Source organism: Antedon bifida, chromosome 11 (genome assembly GCF_963402885.1).
Source record: "Antedon bifida chromosome 11, ecAntBifi1.1, whole genome shotgun sequence".
NCBI classification, from domain to species: Eukaryota; Metazoa; Echinodermata; class Crinoidea; order Comatulida; family Antedonidae; genus Antedon; species Antedon bifida.
This window is the reverse complement of record NC_136236.1, coordinates 17432307-17452425: the sequence shown is the minus strand read 5'-3', so window position 1 is coordinate 17452425 and position 20119 is coordinate 17432307. Positions and strand designations below refer to the sequence as shown.

The following is a 20119-nucleotide window of genomic DNA, read 5'->3' as shown; positions in this document are numbered from 1 at the left end:
ACTTCAAGTTACCATAACATTTAAAATTACTATAAAGACATTTGATATGTAAATATAAACTTTAGCAATTAAATAAAACAGATAATAATACAAAAATGAACAATTTTGATATATACACAAATATTAGAAGCATATAAATAACATTTTTAAATACAATTCAATAAAAGATAATGATCAGAAAAGTAGTTTATGTTAAGATAATGTTTAAAAGTTTTCTTAAAATTTAGAAGTGAAATAAAATACACAGTAGAGTTTACACTAAGGCTAGATTTATCCAGGTTAATGGTATGGCATTTATGTTTGGATGTAAAAATAGATTGTATAAGTAGCGTATTAGTTATTACATTAAGCATAGGATTTGTTAGATCAACTTAAATGATTTGATTTAAACTGAAATTAAATGATTTGTTTAACTGAAATTGAATTATTTTTTTAGAGAGTTTTTAAAATCAACAGGTGCAAAATATTTACTTTATTTATTTTGTTTTGTATTGTATAATTAAAAACACCTTTGGGGCCTTAAGCTAACCAAATATGCTAGTGATATGCTTGTGATATGACATTATCATATCCATATATCACAGTTTTATAGTGTAGATAGAACTTAACAGGGGACACACCTATTAAGGTGATACAGTACTTTTTCATGAAAGAATGAATATGCATTTACCAACAACTATTCAGGGGACACCCCTATTCAGGGGACAACACTATTCAGAGGACACCCTATAAATAAGACACACTATAAAGACACGTCCCCTATTAAGGGAACTCTTTGTTGTGGGTTCTGAAGTTGTCGCCTCAATATTTGTTCTACTGTTTTATACATTTTTATGTGGCACTCTTTTAAATTAATTTGTAATAACAATCATGTTGAACTGTACCATTGTTTTTCTATCTGCAATAGGGAACAGCCTGTAGTGTGAACCTAGGCCGGGCCTTGTGCATGGCGAGTGCAGGAGAAGATGCAGTGTTGGTGGGCATGCACGCCCATTATATCTGTGTGTATGATGCTAAGCAGGAGGTACCACAGATGAAGCATACCAGTGCCTGTCTGACAGACTCTGTATTAAGCCTTGTATGGAAACCAAGGTAGGGACTTGGAAAAGTTTACTTCTTGACTTGATTACGTCTATGAATAATATACAATAGTCTACAGACTGTTTTTGACAAAGTACTTTAAGATAACCCATATGATAGTGGTCGCTTACACCCATTTCACTGTTGTATAATTACAACATATATTAGAAATTGTTGTCATTACCTTTTGGAGAAAATAAATACCACTTCTTCTGTACAAAATATATTTAAAAATAACAGAAAATGATTTATATTTAAACAAATTTTTTCAGCCATGGTGATATTGGACAAGTTTATGCTGGCCTGGCAGATGGGCAATTTCTAATATTCAATGCAGAGAAACTTATAAAGGTAATTATTGTTAAACATTGGTTTCGCAACGTTGCTCTGTGATAAATGCAAACATGAAAAAAAGAATACATATCAAACCACTCCTTTGGGACACCCCTATTACGGGGACATTTTCCCAAAAAAGCAATGGTATGTTTTAACACTACGACCAATTTACCTCTATACATGTGAAAATTTGTTTGGTCCTAAATGTGTCTCTTTACAGAGGTTCTACTGTATGTGTAGTTTAGCATAGTCGACATAACCCTATTTTTTTTTTAAATAAAATTTAATTACAAAAAATAGAAGTTTCGGAATTTTTATTTTCTTTCTTCTTCTCTTTTGATTTCATTCACATCCAACAGCGAGTAACTCACAAATTACAGGATGGATAAACTATTTTATAATTTAAAGTTTTATAGTAAAAAATAATCATGACTAGTATTGTCTTGTCTGTGTGTTATTCAGACCCCTGATAGTCAACCGGTTAAAAGTATTAAGGTTGGTTGTGAGCCAATCAAATGCATGACCATGACGTCCTGTAAACTGTGGCTAGGGTGTGGAGGTCAACCTGTGTCATATGAACTTCAACCTTTGGAAGATGAAGCATATGATGACTTGCCCAACACAGGATTAAAGTGAGTCTTCTAGAAAATTGAAACTTTTTTGTGGGATACGAGCAAGTTTTTTTTCGATGGTAGACGAAGGAGACAAGGAATAATTTAACAGACCGTGATGATTGTAGAACTTTTCTAATTCCATCCTGTTTTAAATGCATTTTGATTTTAGAGATACAACCAACGACCGCCAGCCTCCTAGACTTGACATGTGTTTTAAAGTAGGTTCTGCATTAGCTAGGCTGGCTTCATACTAGCAAAGTTCAGATTGAGAAACTAAAGACACCTAATTAAAAGCCCTAAGAATCAAATTGAATTCATCTTCAACTGCCTTCTAAAACAATAGCTCACTAATAACACTTTTACACTGCTGTTCACCATCTGTGACCCAATGTTAGGATATTCCTGTTTTAAACACTTTTATTCATTTCTTTAATAATCTGAAGAACTGAATTAATATCCTGAGCCAATTTGTAACTTCTTTTTCTTCCAGATCAGACCATTTGTCTCTCATAACCTGTATGTGTATTGAACAAAAGCTCTGGATTGCGCGACGTCGAAGCGCCATCATCGAGGTTCATGACATCAAACGACGTTCATCGACTCCTCAAGATGGTTTCTCTGGCTCAAAACAAACAATAAACCTGGAGTTGCTGCTGTATGTATTACATTTAATTACATACAATATAATAATGTCATGCTTGAATATTTCCACACCCCTTCATGTAAATCTATATCCTAATTGTTAAGATTGCTTTTTGACCTGTTTCTATTAAGAAAGTATTGTTGATTACAAGTGTAATTACCCACCCCAGGGTCGCCCACAAATCCCCCAACCTAGTACATTTTGATATCAAATGTGTATGGATGCATGCAATAGAAAATATGTGTATAATAGGCAAACATAAAAGGCCAACTCAGACAGCGTCTTACAATGAGGCCCGGTGAAACGTCTTAACGTGTCTGTTCTGTCTGAGTTGAATCCTCACGAGACAAGGTGTCTTGAGTTAGTATCAGGCCTAATTTTTAGGACGTTGCGAGAACTGTAGTCATGTTTAAACGGTTCGTCGGGCCTCGTCGTATGACGCTGTCCGAGTTAGCCTTTTGATCTCTCTCTATAGATTTTCATTATGTATTATTATAAAGTTTCTGAATGAAAAATTACAATTTCACTAATAGTAACCCTATTCAGGTGAAATAAAATAAGGTTCATTTTTTCTAGAAGCGAATGAAGGGCAATTGTTTAACACTTAACCCTATTTAAGGGAAACTCCTATTAAGGGGACACTTTCCTTTGGTTGGGAACTACTACAGCCAACACCTATTAAGGGTACACCTTGATGGGGACTGAACGTGTTCCATAAAAGCTTAGTTCCCAAGGACATAGCACACTGCAAGTAATAATTGACCAATCACAACGCGATAGATCAGCCCAGTTGCTTGTGATTGGTCAACTCACTTGCCTTGCACCTACGTCCTTGTGTTGTGTCCAAGTTTAATAGGAGTTTTACTGTATTGTACTTTAATATACCAATAATTACTCATTTCAGAACAACTGAGAAGAAATATGTAATAGTAAAGTCAATGGTGATTTGTTCACAAGTGGCGTGGGTCGGTACGAGTGGCGGGAACATGTGTCTTTTTGATACGGTCTCATTGAAGTTAATTCAAGTGGTCAAGAGACATATTGGTCCAGTTACGGCCTTGATAGTCACAGAATATCAAGGTATACCTGTTGCAGATTATTGTTGTTCCAAAAAAGATTTAGTTTAGATTAGATGTAGATTTATATATAGATCTGCCCGGCCCATTGATATACTTTATAAACAGAGTTGAGGAAATCTAAAGCTGTCTACACTATCACACTTAATGTGACAAAAATGTGATGTGCCCATATATGGGCATGATGATGTCATATCACTACCATATTTGGGCATATCACTGCCATATTTGGACACATTTTTATAGTCTAGACCGAGCTTTAGGATTTTAAAAAGCCACCCCCATCTAAGATTCAAACTTAGAATCTTCTGCTTATTATGTAGACATCCTGCCATTAGCCCACTTAAACTTTCATGCTATGGTTCAAATATATGTGTGTGTTTCTGAGGTTTTAGAATATTGTTGTACTATTTTTAGGTTATGGAAAATCAGATCGAGTGATATCTGCTGGCATGGGTTACAAATCGCCTCATAGCAACATTCACAATGGTAAGTCATACTTTACGTTTGTATTCATAGTCATCAATCATTTTATATAACACCTAAATAAATTCCTGTCATTTGGTTGGACGATATATTCAACTGCATAAAAACTATGGGCAGGTATTGGCCAAAACCACCCAAGAGTATGTGGAATCCTGTAGGATAAAAAAATCCTATAAATAATGAATGTGTATGTTTTTAATGAGAGGATATTTTATGAGTTGAAAGATTGATTGGTCGATTCGCTTCATCAAATAAGGACAGCTTATTCAATTAATCTGCTGATTCCATTTTTAAAGACTAGTCGATAGACTTTTAAAAGGCAGTGCTCGGATTTTGTCCGTCGAGTAGAAGAGTTATATATATACAGCGCACACTACAGTTTGGTTTTCGAATGTTTTCGCAGTCACGATTCTTGCATGGCATAAAATTCTCAATGTTTCCAGTAAAGATGAGTTTATGAGTAAAGATGAAGAGTTATATTTTCACAAAGCGAAATTATATTTTCACATTCAGTAGAACTATTACGGTACATGATTGATACAAAATATCAAAAACAGGGGTTGGGAAAAAGAGGGGCTGAAAAATCGGATAATACATGACAAAGAGGCAGAATTTGAGACTACTTTACCTTTAGTAGTAGTTTCTTACAGTGTCCAGTGGCATGAGCTATGAGCACTCACTGGCTAAATCCAGAGGCAGTGCCCAAATGAAAAAACAGGTATTGAAATATGTCTTTTGCTCTCTAAACTGTTGAAAGCAAAAAGGTAGTTTTAGGGTGGGTGCATTATGTTCTCAGTACACCCCTTTATCCTCTAGCCTACATACACCCTTGCCTTTAAAATAAGATTCCCAAACTATAAATGAACTACACCAAACAAAAAGTAAATGTATTTTGAATTTATTTTAAGATGGTTTGAGCTTTGCACTTGTGTGGGATTCGGAATTTAAAAATCATGTGAGGAGTCTAACAACCGCTACGGAACAACGTAGGAAGTTGATAGCTAGTGGTCAGCGCAACTGGGCGATAATACGCCAGGCGACGAAATTTGTGTCTAGTAACAAAACTGATAAATCTTGAAATATTGACAACTTTACTGTACAAAGTGACAATGACAACTTAATTGCACAAAAAATGACAGGGACAAATTTGTTGTAAAAAAATGACAGGGACAAATTTGTTGTAAAGGGACAAATTTATTGGAAAAAAGTGACAATGATAAATTTGTTGTACAAAAAATGACAGGGACAAATTTATTGGAAAAAAGTGAGTGATAAAGTTGTTGTATAAAAAATGGTGACAAATTTATTGTACAAAACTGACATTTTTATTGTGTAAAAATGACAATGTGACTAGAAGATAGCAACAGCTAATGACAAGCCTGGTCCCAGCACCGATACTGATTATGTGAGATTTTTATACCAAGAAGGCTTGGAGCAGAAAGGGGTTGGTTTATGGCATATAAATATGTCCTTTCACAGTTCAAAGGTCAAATATGGACGTGGCTGCAATGTATAATAATTTCATAATTGTATATTGTGTTCTTAACACGCAATAGACGATTCAAACTGTTGCTTGTGATTGGTCAAATCACTTGCGTTGTGCCTACATATTTGAGTTGCATGTATTATATTATTGTACGCTTTACACTTTACAAGCGATGGACCATCTGAACTGTCGCTTGTGATTGGTCAACTCACTTGCATTGCGCTTACATCATTGAGTCGCTCAAGTGGGAATCAAGCCGTAGTATAGCATTAGCATTTACTCCAGAAGACAGACATCGAGACATTCTAAATTTTACTTTTTTAACTTCTTTATATTTCCTAAAATTAAAACATGGTTTATCGAAAACCTGACTTTAGTAGCATATACACATAAATAATAATAATTTATTTGGACTTTACACTTTTACAACAGTGGCACTCAACTAAGTGGAAAGTCAACACAAAATCTCTAGGGATCATGTCAAAACAATTTTAATATAGTAAAACTGCAATACCATTTATTCATTACAGCAGCAACAAACTGAGATGATCCCTTATGTATTGTTACCGCAACTCTTCCAAAACTAAACACATTCATTTTGGCTTTTTTGGGGGTAAAATCTTGTTTTTAGTAAATTTTGAGAGAATTTCTGTTTCAAAGTTAGATGATAGTAATAGTATAGTTCTATAAAATTATTGTAGGACACAGTAGAATATTTATATAAAACATTCAGTTTTCAAAGAAGTTTGTGAAGAAATATTTTGATAAAAAAAGGTAAAATCGCGTATTGTATAATATACCTCCATCATTAACTTTTTATCGAAGCTTGTAAAAATTACCTGTTATTTTGATATTTAAGAAATTAAACATGAAGTAATATGTAATATAATGTATTTTTATAATATAGATAATATAATTATAATATTAATAATTGAGAGATACAATATTCAGAAACAATGCAATGACCAAACCAGATTATATTTGATCCAATGACATGCATTATGGGCAATACAGCCATTTTAGTATTATATATGTAGGCCTATTATTTTCGTGCAATTAACTATAGTTTTTAACTAGTGTTTGACGTATAATTACTCCATGCTCTGCGCTATATTTTTTATTCAGATATAAAAATGATTTTTTTTTTAAATAATTATTTCTTGCCTACCAATAGTAGTATAGTAGGCCTACTTTGATAATTGGTTTATGAAGAACATATTATTTTAAGCGATTTTATTTTTTTCGAAATTAGTATTTACTGCCCTCTGGAATAAATAAAACGAAGTGTCTCATAAATTAAACAATGTTTAAAAATACATTATTGTATTCATGTACCCTTAAGTTATATTTATCAATTTTCAATTTATATTTATATATTTCCATTTAATAGATGCATGTTACATTTACAAAAATGACCGTAATGTCGAACTGAGCATGTCTTACGCGGACCATACCTTTTCTTGGCATAATTGAAACAATAAAACAACAAGAAAAATACATCAAATTGCCTATATATGTGGACCCATGATAGACCAACCATAGACCTAATAGATAATTTTATGACTCAACCAAGAGAAAATGTACAATTATTAGAAGTTAAGTTGTAAACAAATATATCGTGTCGTATACACAGTAAACTTAAATCATAAAATACCCAGTATTATCAAGTGTTATCCACAAAGGCTAACAAAATGCAATAAAGTAAAATGACTATATAAAACATAGCCAAGTTTGTCTCGTCTAATATGTAATATTATTAATTAATTATTAAAAATATCAGGATACTAGCCTACATTGGCAGAAAATCATCGAAATAGTTACATAATCACAGCAGTAGTATCAGTTACTGTAAACATGTATTTTGAATACAATTCCCGACACCTGTGTTTTACACCTGGGCGCTGCTGTACGGTATCCTTGTTGTAGTTGTGATCAGTTCGGAATAACAGAAACACATAACAAGGTAAGCCTAATAACAAAGTTACATTTTGTTGTACTGTATTTAGTAACTCATAGAATGAATGTATATATAGTATAAATATGTGGTAACTTGTTTACACGTACTACGTAAGACTGGCGGCGTACAACTTGCGTAGATTACGCCTATTGGTTCATATTGCCGTGTTTACTCTAAACGGGTTTTTATAAACGGTTTAATTTCAAAGTTCAGAAAGTAAGAATGACTCACTGTTAGTAAAGATATTGTTTTCATTTAATAAACAAATTATATTTGTAAACAAGATAAACACAATTTAGGTAGCAAGTACATTCGAAGTACCTTGTTTATGTACATAGCAAATGCACCCCCGTAAACAACTATAAAGAACAGCTATTCAAATAATAGCCTACTATACTAAATATGGTATGCCCACTCAATTTAAATATGTACTTTATAAGAATTACCTTTATGCGTAATACCATGTAATGATGATACAGCACCGTATAGCTTGGTTACGTTTTGACTACTAGTGTGAACAGACCCTAATTGTCAAATTTATTAACTACTATAATAGGACACATTGTCTGCCATGCGTTGGCCGTATAGTACCGTAGTGTTAAAATGTATATTATCTATCTCGTTGTTAGTTTCACTTAGTAGGGATGTCCCATGAATAGAAATGTCCCACGGATAGATATGTCCCGTGAATAAGGATGTCCCATGGATAGAGATGTCCCATGGATAGGGATGTCCCATGAATAGGGGTGTCCCATGAATAAGGGTATCCCATCAATAGGGGTATCCCATGAATAGGGGTATCCCATGAATAAGGGTATCCCATGAATAAGGGTATCCCATGAATAAGGGTATCCCATCAATAGGGGTTCACATTGTATTGTAACATAGGCTATGATCGTAACAAATTAACCATGTAATGTGCAACATGGTGCGTCGCGCTGATTTGATTTCAGTGTGGACATGGTCTACGTGTAAATCATACCGTATTGTAGCATAAACTGTTATATTGCCCATTCGATACGTAATACAGTGTTATTAAAATACCGTACACTGTGGAATGTATCTGGTAAATATTGACAACTTATGTAAACTAGAATGGTCTTGACTTTACGATAACGAGGAACGCACGTGCTACGTTACTCATGTATTGTTCTACCTCTGACGGAATTAATAGCAGAAATGTTACCTCAGTTCCAGAAATATTACGATTTCTAGAACTCCAGCCGTGTGGTAGAAAATATTGTTAATTGGTTACTCATTTACGTAGGCCTACACCTGTGTTGTAAAACCACATGCTAAATTTACCAAGTGTTATTGGAGATGCGTTTGACAGTGTATATTTATACGTGCGCGTTAAATTATTTTTTCTTAGTAAAGGTAATTATTACGGTAATATATTTGTCGGTCATTTGTAGAATGTATGGCATTTTGTGTACGTCTCACCTGCGGAGGTGGAACAACACCTTTATGTGTATATAAACACGATGTTACCCGAGTGATGATGACGTAAGCATCGGTATATGAAGGGTACAATACGGTTAAAAACAATAATATTTAAAGTATACTATATAGAATCTTAGGAATTCTGTATCCTGGAATTTAGGACGATCTAGATATTCAAAACAAAACTGTGTTTATCCGCAAAGTTTTTAATTGTTTGCCTTAGATATAGTTGTGTATTTGTCGGTTGTATATCTGTCGGTAAGTAGATGGGTACCGGTATTGAAGTCCGTATTTTGGAGTTTCTTCCGGCAGGTCAGAGTTTTATGTTGTACCTATGTTGGTTCACTGATAGACTTTCCCCCAACTTTTTTTATGTTAGTCCACTAGTTGGCTTTTCGATTTTTGTTGGTCGCTTTCTTGTAGATGCTTTAATTGTACAATGTAATTTTGTTTTGGTTTATTTCTGTGCTCTGTTCTGGGTTGACCAACTAGCATAGGTGTTTAGCACCTGTTTGGTCTTTCCTTGCCTTTTATATTTGTTTCGTCTTTTTCTTTATATTGTATATTGCAGAAATTGAATACATTAAAAAAATAAATAAAAGTACGTATGTTAACTGTAGTTTGTTGGTCTTGGTATTTCGGTCGGTCAGTTTGGCTGTTGGATTCGGTTGATGATAAATTCGGTGGCTTGCCTTGTTGTTGTTGTTGATTGGTAAAATAAATTATGATACATGTATAGCCTTATCTTATCATATACACTGTTAAACAAATATCTGTTCCTAAAACCAATAACTAATACATTCTTCGTTTGTGACATAATATTTATATTGTTAGCTAGTATCAAACAGAACAATTAACATGTTGGTATTAATAGATTTTCGTTACATTAGTCATCGCATACATAATGCTTGTACACACAAACAGATTTGCTCATACCTATACAATAGAAAGAATAAGTGGTGTTAGGACCGACAGACAAACTAAACGAGTGTTTGTTAGAATTTGATATAAGTCCGTCCTAAACCGTCTCGGCCAAAGTCAAGTCGGCCCCAAGTCAACTAGGCCTCAAGCCTGTTATACAGTCATACACATTGTTTTGTTTTCTTAAATTTAAATTGCTATGACAGTATGAAAATTACGTTTTGTGGAACAATTAAAATAGACTAAATAAGGTATGCATCCAAAACGGTAATTTCAACACAAGGTTGTTCATCTCAGGAGAATTAAGCATACTATTATATATTTATTATTGTTATGCCTACTATTGTTTCAATACTAGGAAATACTAGGGAAGAATCTTCCATATAACAACTAGTATTAACCCTTCCGACTTTGAAAAACATTAACTAGAGGGAAATGAAAAGATATAAACCATACGTTTGACAATTTAAAAATAAACATATAAAGAATGAATAGGCCTATTCCAAGCAGAAAGGGTTCCGGAACTGACAAGAGGAGTTTCGTGAACTATATAAGTCCTTGCATAATGACATTACTAACTACTGGTTTGAAAGTAGGCCAAGGGGATGTAAAATTTTATTAAAAGAGTATGTTTAGGCAGCGCGGAAGTCGCATTTAAGCACATCAATTATATTAATACGAGGGGTATGCGCGTGCAATGAATGTGGATACGATTCATCAGGTCGTGATTCAAACAGATTTAAAATTGTATGCCTAAATTAATCTACATTTCTATAAATGGGTAAAACCTGTTAGCATTAGCTCTTTAAAAGGCTGCAAAGTTTCTTTTAAATCCTGGCGATGGTTAACTTTTTTTCTTTCTTCTCTATTTTCCATCAAAATGGAAATTCCCCGGAGCCTTCTCAAGGTGCCCCTTTGCCAGAAAGAGTTTAACTGTTAGTGGGCAGGAACTTAAAGGCGATCTCCACTCATAATAATAAGGTTTGTGAGTGAGTGAGTGGAGAAGTGAGTGAGTGAGTGAGTGAGTGAGTGAGTGAGTGGAGAAGTGAGTGAGTGAGTAACCGAGCGATTAAGCCCGTAATTACGTAGCCATAACATCGACAAGGGTTCGAGGCTCACTCACTTTTCGAGTCTTCCCGGATAAGGACTATAAACCGTAGGTCCAGTGTACAGTAGCTCATGTGCACTTTAAAGAACATAGTAGGCCTACCATACATCTTTCGAGACGAGTAGGGGTTACCCTGGTGTCATATTTCAATTCTTATCAATGGGTACATAAAACCCTATATGACGATTTGTATTCGAAAGACAAAAACGACAAAATTAACAACACGCGCTGTAAATAGACATATAGATAATGCCATTAAATTTATGGCGAATGTCGGGAGATGAGCTTAACTTTCGACGTTGTATTTCTAAAGATGTTTTAAACCCCGATGATTAGTAGATTGTGCTCTATCGACTTTCTGACATGTCGGGCATATCCTTCCATTATAATCAAGGCATCGCATTAAAAAATTGCCGAGTCAACGTACTTAGTTACCCTATTACTATTATCAGATTGGCGCTAGTGCCATACTGTCGCTTAAAATCGTGACAAGAAAATTAATAACTAAAAGAATATTAAAAGATCAGTCAAAAAAAGATTTTTTGCAACCTTTCAAGGTTTATTCACCCACCCAAGAGCAATTTTACACACGTGACGTCAAGGTTATGCTATAATTTATATTTTATTGAAATGGCGCGTATCGTCACAGCATCCGGGTCCGTCAAATAAGTCGCCATCTTTGCGTCTCTATCTATTTTATGTCCTCCTGACTGGATTGTACTATCAGTAACGTACGGTAGTACTGTAGGCCTACTGCTCAAGGTTGCCCAGTTACAAAGTTTAAAAAGTAGAAGCTAAACGCATTGTACAATCAATACATACATTGTACAATCTATAAATGAAAGTAATTTTAAAGTAAAAGAAAAGTTTGAAATTCGATAAAATAAAGGGCGCGTCTGCAAACGTTGAATCGTAGGCCTACTCATTTGAACCGCAACACATCTCAATTAATATATATATCGCGATTAATAGGCCTACTTTAGATGTAGGCCTATAAATAGCAAGTATGGAGTCGTTCCCTGAATTATGATTAGGCCTAACAAGTACGTAACGTCATTTGTTGTCTTTTGAATGATGCACATGCACTTTTTTTCCATGTATTACATTTTTTTTTTTTTCAAACGGAAATGATATGTAACTTTTTAAAGTGACTATTAGAAATATAACATGTGTTTAGCGTGTTCTATTTAATATATAATAATTGCCGCAAAGGTAATCTATTGATCCATTCGGTACATACATATATCCATTCTCTTAAGCCGGTTTTCCACTAGGCGAATTTGTTCGCGCGTATCGAAGGCGCCAGATTATGATTCTGATTTGCCGAACCGGAACAGGTATGAAAGACCCTTAAATCTAAAGCTCTGTCTACACTATCAAACTTGATATGACATTGTCACATAGAAAACTGAATTGACGTCGTCAATGAAGCTTGTTTTGGTTCCATATTGTTTTGAATTCCGTAGTAAATTAGTGATGAGAAGCCGTCTACCTAACGCCCTTGAAATTGGGGGTCCAACTGAGCCTACGACTGATGGATGAGCTCGAATATCTTCATCACACATTGAACTCTGTCCATCTGTTTATTTTCAATTTGTTTCCTTTTAAAAGAGGTTTATCTAAAATATTAGTCACCCAGAGGGATTCTCTTTAAAACCTATCTGTTTTGGTCTTAAGTTTCCTTCGTCCAAGAAAGTACTAGATCGCTTCTTAATCATCACAATATCATTGGCCACTATCGGCCTATTGTTTGTGTTGTTGCAAAGCAAGCCTATGTAATGTCATGTAAGGTCTATGTTTCTAAAGCTTTGTCTACACTATCAAGATAGTTTGACAAAAAAAGTGTGATGTGCCCAAATATGGTAGTGATATGACCAAATTTCATCATGTCATTTTTTAAACATAAATTTTGATAGTGTAAACAGAGCTTTAGTTTCTTTAGTCCTCAAAGTACTAATGATATCGCTAATATTCGAGATCACATTGACCAATCCGTTTGTGGTGTTGCACATTTTGTGATGGCATAGGCCTATATTTCTAATTTCAGTTTAATGTTTCTCTTGAACCTCCACCGGGACCAAGCTCTGTACTCGCCCAGGGCCCTACGCTGAACCCCCTTTCAACACTCTTATTTTCAGGCCTGGAGCGAAAAAAAAACATGCAAATGACAAAAAAAAGATTTATTATTAAATTGCTTGTTATTCCCGTGTCACACATTGAAATTGTAACGCCATATGATTTTTTTTAGAGAAAACAGTTCTTGAACATAAAAACGTAAGTAGTGCATGATAAACTTGTTATGGCGTCATGGACATTTAAACAAGTCAATATACAAAATACAAACTTGTATTATACAGCATATGTCTTTTAAAATTCAATGTTATCATATTAAAAATAGGAATTTGAATAGATTTGTCATATCTCGATTGAGGGGGAAGGGGGAGAGAGATGACGTAATGAGTCACAAGATCCGAATGGTGATATTCTATACTCGTTTTATCAGCATTAGGCCTGATATAAGTTTATACAACATAGGAATTTGAATAGATAGATAGATGTCATTTTGATAATCTGTATGGGGGTAAGATGACGTCACGCGTCACAAGACCGTGGTGAAATTCTATAGCCGTTTTGCATCACCTATGTTATTAATATACTGCGTACGTGTCGTCTATTTTCCTTAAATATTCTATTCCAAGAAATGGATATGGTTGTTACTATTCAAATCACGATATTTTGACGTCAATATTTGTGCATTGTGCGTCTCTTGAGACTCGCTTCAGGGCTATGCGAATGTCCATCTCTATGTTTTAACCAAATGCGATAGGTCTACCTTTCAAAACAAAATAATATTAAATATATGGGACTGTTTCCTTAAATATGTATTGTCCCCCAAAAACATGACAAAATAAATGGTTAAATTCAACTAATTTGACCATTTTTTGCTTTAAATTACAGGGGTTTTTTTTCCGGTAAATACAGTTTTTTTCGATTCAATTTTTTGTCAAAATTGATAACTATTATGTTACATTACAATGGCATATTCAACAAAAATTTTGTTCAGAATTATATTTTTTTTTGTTCCATTCGTTGTATCACAGGAAAATGTCCCCTTAATACAGGGGTTGTAATAGGGTTGTCTGTCCAAAACGTGTCCCTATCACTTTTGAGCAGTATTGCCTCGTCTTGTTCGTTTCACGGGAATGTCTTCTTATAGGAATGTCCCTTGAACGGGGTCCTAAAAGAGGTTTTACGGTACAGTACTAATTCCCCTCTTATTAAATTTCGAAAATATTATATTACAATGTAGCACCCCTCCACCTCCATACATAGTACGCCTCTGTTCAGGTTCAGTGCCTTATTTAATCGAAAGTGTCCCCAGTCGTGATTGGCTGTGTTCCTCCTATAAAATTAAGACGTTATAAATGCGGTTGAGACTTACTAATCAAATGTTCGTTAGCCGTGTTTTGCTCCGTATAGGCCTACCACAGCCACAAGAAGAAACATCGTTTGAAATACCGCTAGACAATCTTCTGATCGTTGTGTCCATTGGGAGATGATTCCAAAATAGCTTTAATATGGACGATTGAATAATAATAGCATTAACATACCTATCATGTGTTGTTTATCAGGTCATTGGCCTCAAATAAGAGAACTTTATTATAGGCAAATTATGTAATACAGTATCACATTGTATCACATGTGAGACTGTATTATGTTAATGTTAGGGTATGTTTCTATATATTATTAAGGGGGACACATTTCGGTACCCAAAAACTGAATAGGGGTTGGCCATAGTCTTATATTTACCATAATAGGTGTTTCCCAAAGAAGAGACTCTAGTGTATTTCTAAACACGTGTCACTTACAACAATTGATCGATCGGAGTCCCTCAAATTATAAATATGAGTTGGCTTTAAAACATTATATTCCCCTAGTTTCATTTCACGAGAAGTATCCCCTTAATAGAAGTGTCCACAAGAGAAGCTTTTACTGAATCTTTAAAAAAATTTCACAACAATATTGTGCATAATTTTCGTCTATTGTCAGCTGGTATGTCACTCCGTCAACAATTGTCTCGATCCGTCCCTCAAATTATGACCGCAATTGCTATATTATAGTTTAGGAAATTCGAATTATTAAATATTTAATATTGGAAGAAAGAGATTCTGAATTATAACAGAAAAACATGAGTTATGAATCTGTCAATGATTTTACCCTAAGTTTATTTATTTGCTAATCATTTTTAAACGAATTACGTTCAAGTTATTTGTGGTAAGGGAATAAATGCCAGAAAAATAATAAAATCTCTCAGCGCGTGTAAAGCAACAGAGAGGCTTATGGCACGCCAGACTACCATTATTTAAAATAGAAAGAAAGAGATATCTCTTTTTTATCATGGAGAAATATAGACATATCTCTATTAATAGAGGATATGCCTATCTCTGCCAATACTCAATAGATATATATTCATCAGTAGAAATATCGCTATTAACAGAGGCATCTCTAAATAACTATAAGATATCTTAGTTTTAAATAATAATTTAGTTAAAAACTGACATATCTTTATTTCAAATTGTAATAAATTGCATCTTGGCGCGCCATAGTTTCTGCTCCATGTGGATATCGAGAATGTCATACGGTCCCTTAATCGGGATATTGGAACCAAAAAAGTGACACATTAAAATATATATTTTTCTATAATTAAATAAAAGGAATTAAAATAAAAAGTAAACATAAAAACGGCATTAAAAAATATATCATATATTTATTGCATTCAAATTGATTGATAAATTGGTATAATTAAATTGTAACATTGCACAATAGTAAGGTTGATGAATGAAGTCTGTATCAGTTTAACTAATCAGATATTAAACCATTGAGAAACACGGGATTTGGTTTTCTTCTTGAGCTTGTCGACAATGTAGTAAATGGTCGGTCTTTGATCTGGAATTATACGTGTACACTTCCTGCCGAGTTTACACAGAGGTACCATATTTAGACATAGTCCCATGTCCAGAAACACATTTCCGAGGCTATAAATGTCACATTTAAATGTCGGCGGTGAATTCGGATAAAATAGTTCTGGTGCGTATCCTCTATGAGCTGCCATGAGTTGTTTGCGTTCCTCTGCAAGAGTTTCGTTAATTTTAAAGTAATCGTAAGCAGCATCCACATGGCAGATGGAACCAAAGTCTGTGATCTTTACCGACCAGCGGTTACCATCGTGGTAAAGAAGAATATTCCTGCTGGCGATGTCGTTATGAATGAAGCCGTGGTTTTGCAGTATATGAATGCCTTCTGCCATATCGAGTGCAAGATGCAGTCCATCGCGAAGAGTAAGCCGAGGATTTTTGTATTTGATGGCTTTAAGGAGCGTGACTGATGTATACTGTGTTGGATGTCCAACGTATTCCATAATGATACTGGCATTGCAGATTCCGTACACGTATGGGAAAAGTCTGCTTCTTCTTGACAGGAACTTCAGGACACGAGCTTCAATCTCAATTTCAAACTTTTCTATAAATTGCTCTTTTTTGTTTTCTGAGAGGAAGCAGGACTTGGCGGCAACAAGAGGGCCATCAGGATGATTCAACCGATTTAGGAACACTTCACCATATGTGCCCTTTCCAAGTTTAATCTATAAATTATTAATTTTCATAGATATTATCTCATCATTTATTTTTATTTCATACGCATCCAACAGCGATTAACACGCCGATTACAGGATGGATAAACTATTTTATAAGTTCTAAGTTTCATTTGAGGCTTAGGGAGTGTTGAGAGTTGAAAAGTCATGAGTTACAACCCTGGCACTAGGTCAGGATTGAACACTGGACCTTGGAATTGGAAGGCAAGGACGTTAACCACCAAGCTACAGCTCCACTACTAATAATTTAATACTTTTAACTTGAATGATATTGATCTATTTTATGGTAGTTTTTAGATATTTGTGTATTAAATAACAATAAATTCGCTCTGTTATAATCTTGCAATGATTGTTTTGGAAATATTGTAACACAATTAAATTACCGGGTTGTTCATGTTGACCACTGGGTACAAGTTGTCCATAGATATTTCTGGAACGTCCTTTGGCAAGAGTTTTTCGAGCTTCAAGAGCTCACAAGGCAACGTGAATTTGACGGGTTGTTTTTCAAATGAACTGAAAAGCTGAGACGATGTGGCCAATACTGGTTGTTGTGTTAGAGCAAGTTCCTTTAGGACGAAAGAAAAAGTTGTATTAACAATACTGTATTGTCGAATACTGATGTACACAAATACTGCAGTGAAACTCCGGCTCTAATAAAGGGAGACGTTTAGATAGAAACGATTAGATGGCCAATATAATGTTTCAATACTGTGGTCACTACAACCACTAATTAGGGACACCCATATTAAAGGGACACATTTCTGGGTCTCGAAGTTGTCCCCTTACTGTACTGGTGTTCTATCTGTATTTTATATAATATGAATTATGGGTATATAATAATATACCTCAGCTTCCATGGGTTTAATAGCTAGTTGAATCGGTGTCATTGGTGCAATGAGAGGGTTTGAAGTCACTCTAATAACATTACAAGGCTGCGAAAATAAATAAAACTTATGTTAATATTCAACGACCTAACATTCTTGGACAATACATATATATTATAAATACTGAAAGATTAATTAAAAATTGACAGAAGGCACGATACCTCAATTGATTTGGTCATTGAATTGAATCTAGCAAGTACTAATTTGAAGGATTCAGTGATGCCAAAAAATCCAGTAAGACCTTGATAGCATGTTGCTAAACTGGTGAACAATGGTGACATCAATATGTTGTCGACACCAGAGTTAAAACGAGTCTTCTGGACAACTCTTGAGTGGATGCTACCAACTTTAAGTCTTGACACCGTGTCAGCAAATTGACCTTTGACATCAGAGGCTTCCTTCAAGGCTGGTAAACAATGAATCTTATCCATCGAAAAGAGACTTCTGATGAGATTCAATGCTGCCATGTACTCCGATTCCACGTCACTGTCAATGACCTCTGCTTCAGCATCATTGACCTCAACACAACTGTTTTCCAGCACAAGGAGTGCTCTTGCGTATTCCTGAAGCATGACACCAATCTCTGGGTCCGAGCAAGTGATGGCATCTGGTCGAAGAGGATCAATGGCAATACCGTAAATGATCTTCAACAGAATCACACGGGCATGGGATGGAAGTCTTATCCAGACTTTACTGGATGGAGTTGGCTGATGGTCAACATCCTCGGCATTCTCATGTCTTTCAAAAGTGAAACAACACTTGAAGTATTTGTCGAATAACTTCGAGAAGATAGAGTGCCTAATAATAAAAAGAGTCCAAAAACAATTAAATAAAATATCTATTGTGTGTAGAGCATTTGAATGATGTGTACTCGTCAAAAAAAAGCGCTATAGAAATGAGATATTTATTGAGATATTTATAATATATATCATATGAAATAATAATACAGCGTACAAACCTTTTTTGACCTATTTTAGTAACAGTACGGTTACGTTTAAATAGACGTGTTATCCGTCCGGGCATGATCTATAAAGAACACAAAATAAAAAATAATTTAATTTTTAAAAAATGTTCAATAAACAATAGTCTTACTGGTCAAGTTTTCGAAGGTTAAATGAACTCAAAATAAATGTAGTGTTCTTACCGTTTTTCAAGTAAACTATTCGTAAAATATTAGTATATTTCTGAAATGTAATTAAACAAATATAATTTATTACGAATTGAAAACATTTTATTTGTTCGTTAATATTTATAGTAGGCCTACAATACTATTACCTAATATCAAAAGACAAAGGGGACCTCTACAAGAAAGAGGACCACGACGTCCAAGGGCTAGGCCTAGAGCATGGGGAGTTATACCTCAGTTTGGCGTTATTTTCTTTTCCGCTGTTTGCCTAAAGATGTTGCAAATTATCGGAATGAAATGTGTGTTTATATAATCTAAATTAATACTTTAATTGTGAACTATGATTAAATAAATAATGTATATATTGTATGATAACAAATCAAATATTTACAGAGATATTTTAAGCAGTACTTACCGAGTCAAGTTTGGTTTGTATCTGAGGTTGATCTCCATGGTTGGTCACTATAACAGGAGATTGTAACCATGAGCGCGCTAGATAACGCACACGCGGTATGCGCTTCACACGCGCCACATCGGAGGGGGGGGGGGGGGGCGGGGAGAGGGCCGCAGAGGGCCGCGTAGTAGAAGTAGAGAACCACACTGTTTCAAGTTAAGCATCAATGCAATTTACTAAAAGAAAACGAAATATAGGCCTATGCATACTAAATCGCGAATTCTAAAGTATACAAAAAAGAAACACAATTTACTTTAAGGGGTTCATCTGCACACATAACATGGGTTGTCTTGTTTTTGCGACATTAAAATTGCACCATCATTGTCCCCAAGGTCACATTGATTGTCATATCCATTGTCACATTCATTATCTGAACATGAATAATAACTATGTCATTTTAGAGCTTAAAATGTCATGACACTTTATTTGTCATAAAGCATAGCTCAGGCGGATTTCCACAATCCAGGGTGGTCGTTTTTTTAGGGGTTCAATTCTCGTATAGGCCTAGCTTCTATTATATACCCAGTACAGTTGTAACTCATCAAAAACTACGTATTATACAGTTATACTTTGACATTCGTATCCTTTCGTATCTGTCAATGTAATTACTCAACTTTCAGATACAAAAATTATCTTGACATGATAGGAATTTTTTGATTGGATATAGCTCGAAGGGATTTGACCCGTGAAAGGTCATCCTGCACTTCCGTTATTTTCTATTCACACCTGCGCGGCACATCACAGAGGTCCAACTGGAATTTGTTAAAAACACTGGATTTATTAATAATAGTAAAATATATGTGCCCATCGGATATAGGTATCATATAATAATTATGATATCCTCAGGTAGTTAAA

General features: G+C 34.7%; 1 protein-coding gene across 1 annotated transcript in view; it reads left to right on the top strand.

Moving 5' to 3' along the window:
- LOC144855239 (leucine-rich repeat serine/threonine-protein kinase 2-like) overlaps positions 1–7445 on the top strand; it is a 55507-nt gene extending 48062 nt beyond the window's left edge. Inside the window, exons 63-69 of the mRNA XM_078713046.1 lie at positions 908–1092; positions 1353–1431; positions 1879–2048; positions 2521–2685; positions 3578–3753; positions 4167–4238; positions 5144–7445. Of these exons, the coding sequence (XP_078569172.1) occupies positions 908–1092; positions 1353–1431; positions 1879–2048; positions 2521–2685; positions 3578–3753; positions 4167–4238; positions 5144–5313 (1017 nt within the window). The 3' untranslated portion in view covers positions 5314–7445. The remainder of the gene's footprint in view (positions 1–907; positions 1093–1352; positions 1432–1878; positions 2049–2520; positions 2686–3577; positions 3754–4166; positions 4239–5143) is intronic.
- Positions 7446–20119: the final 12674 nt, after the last annotated feature.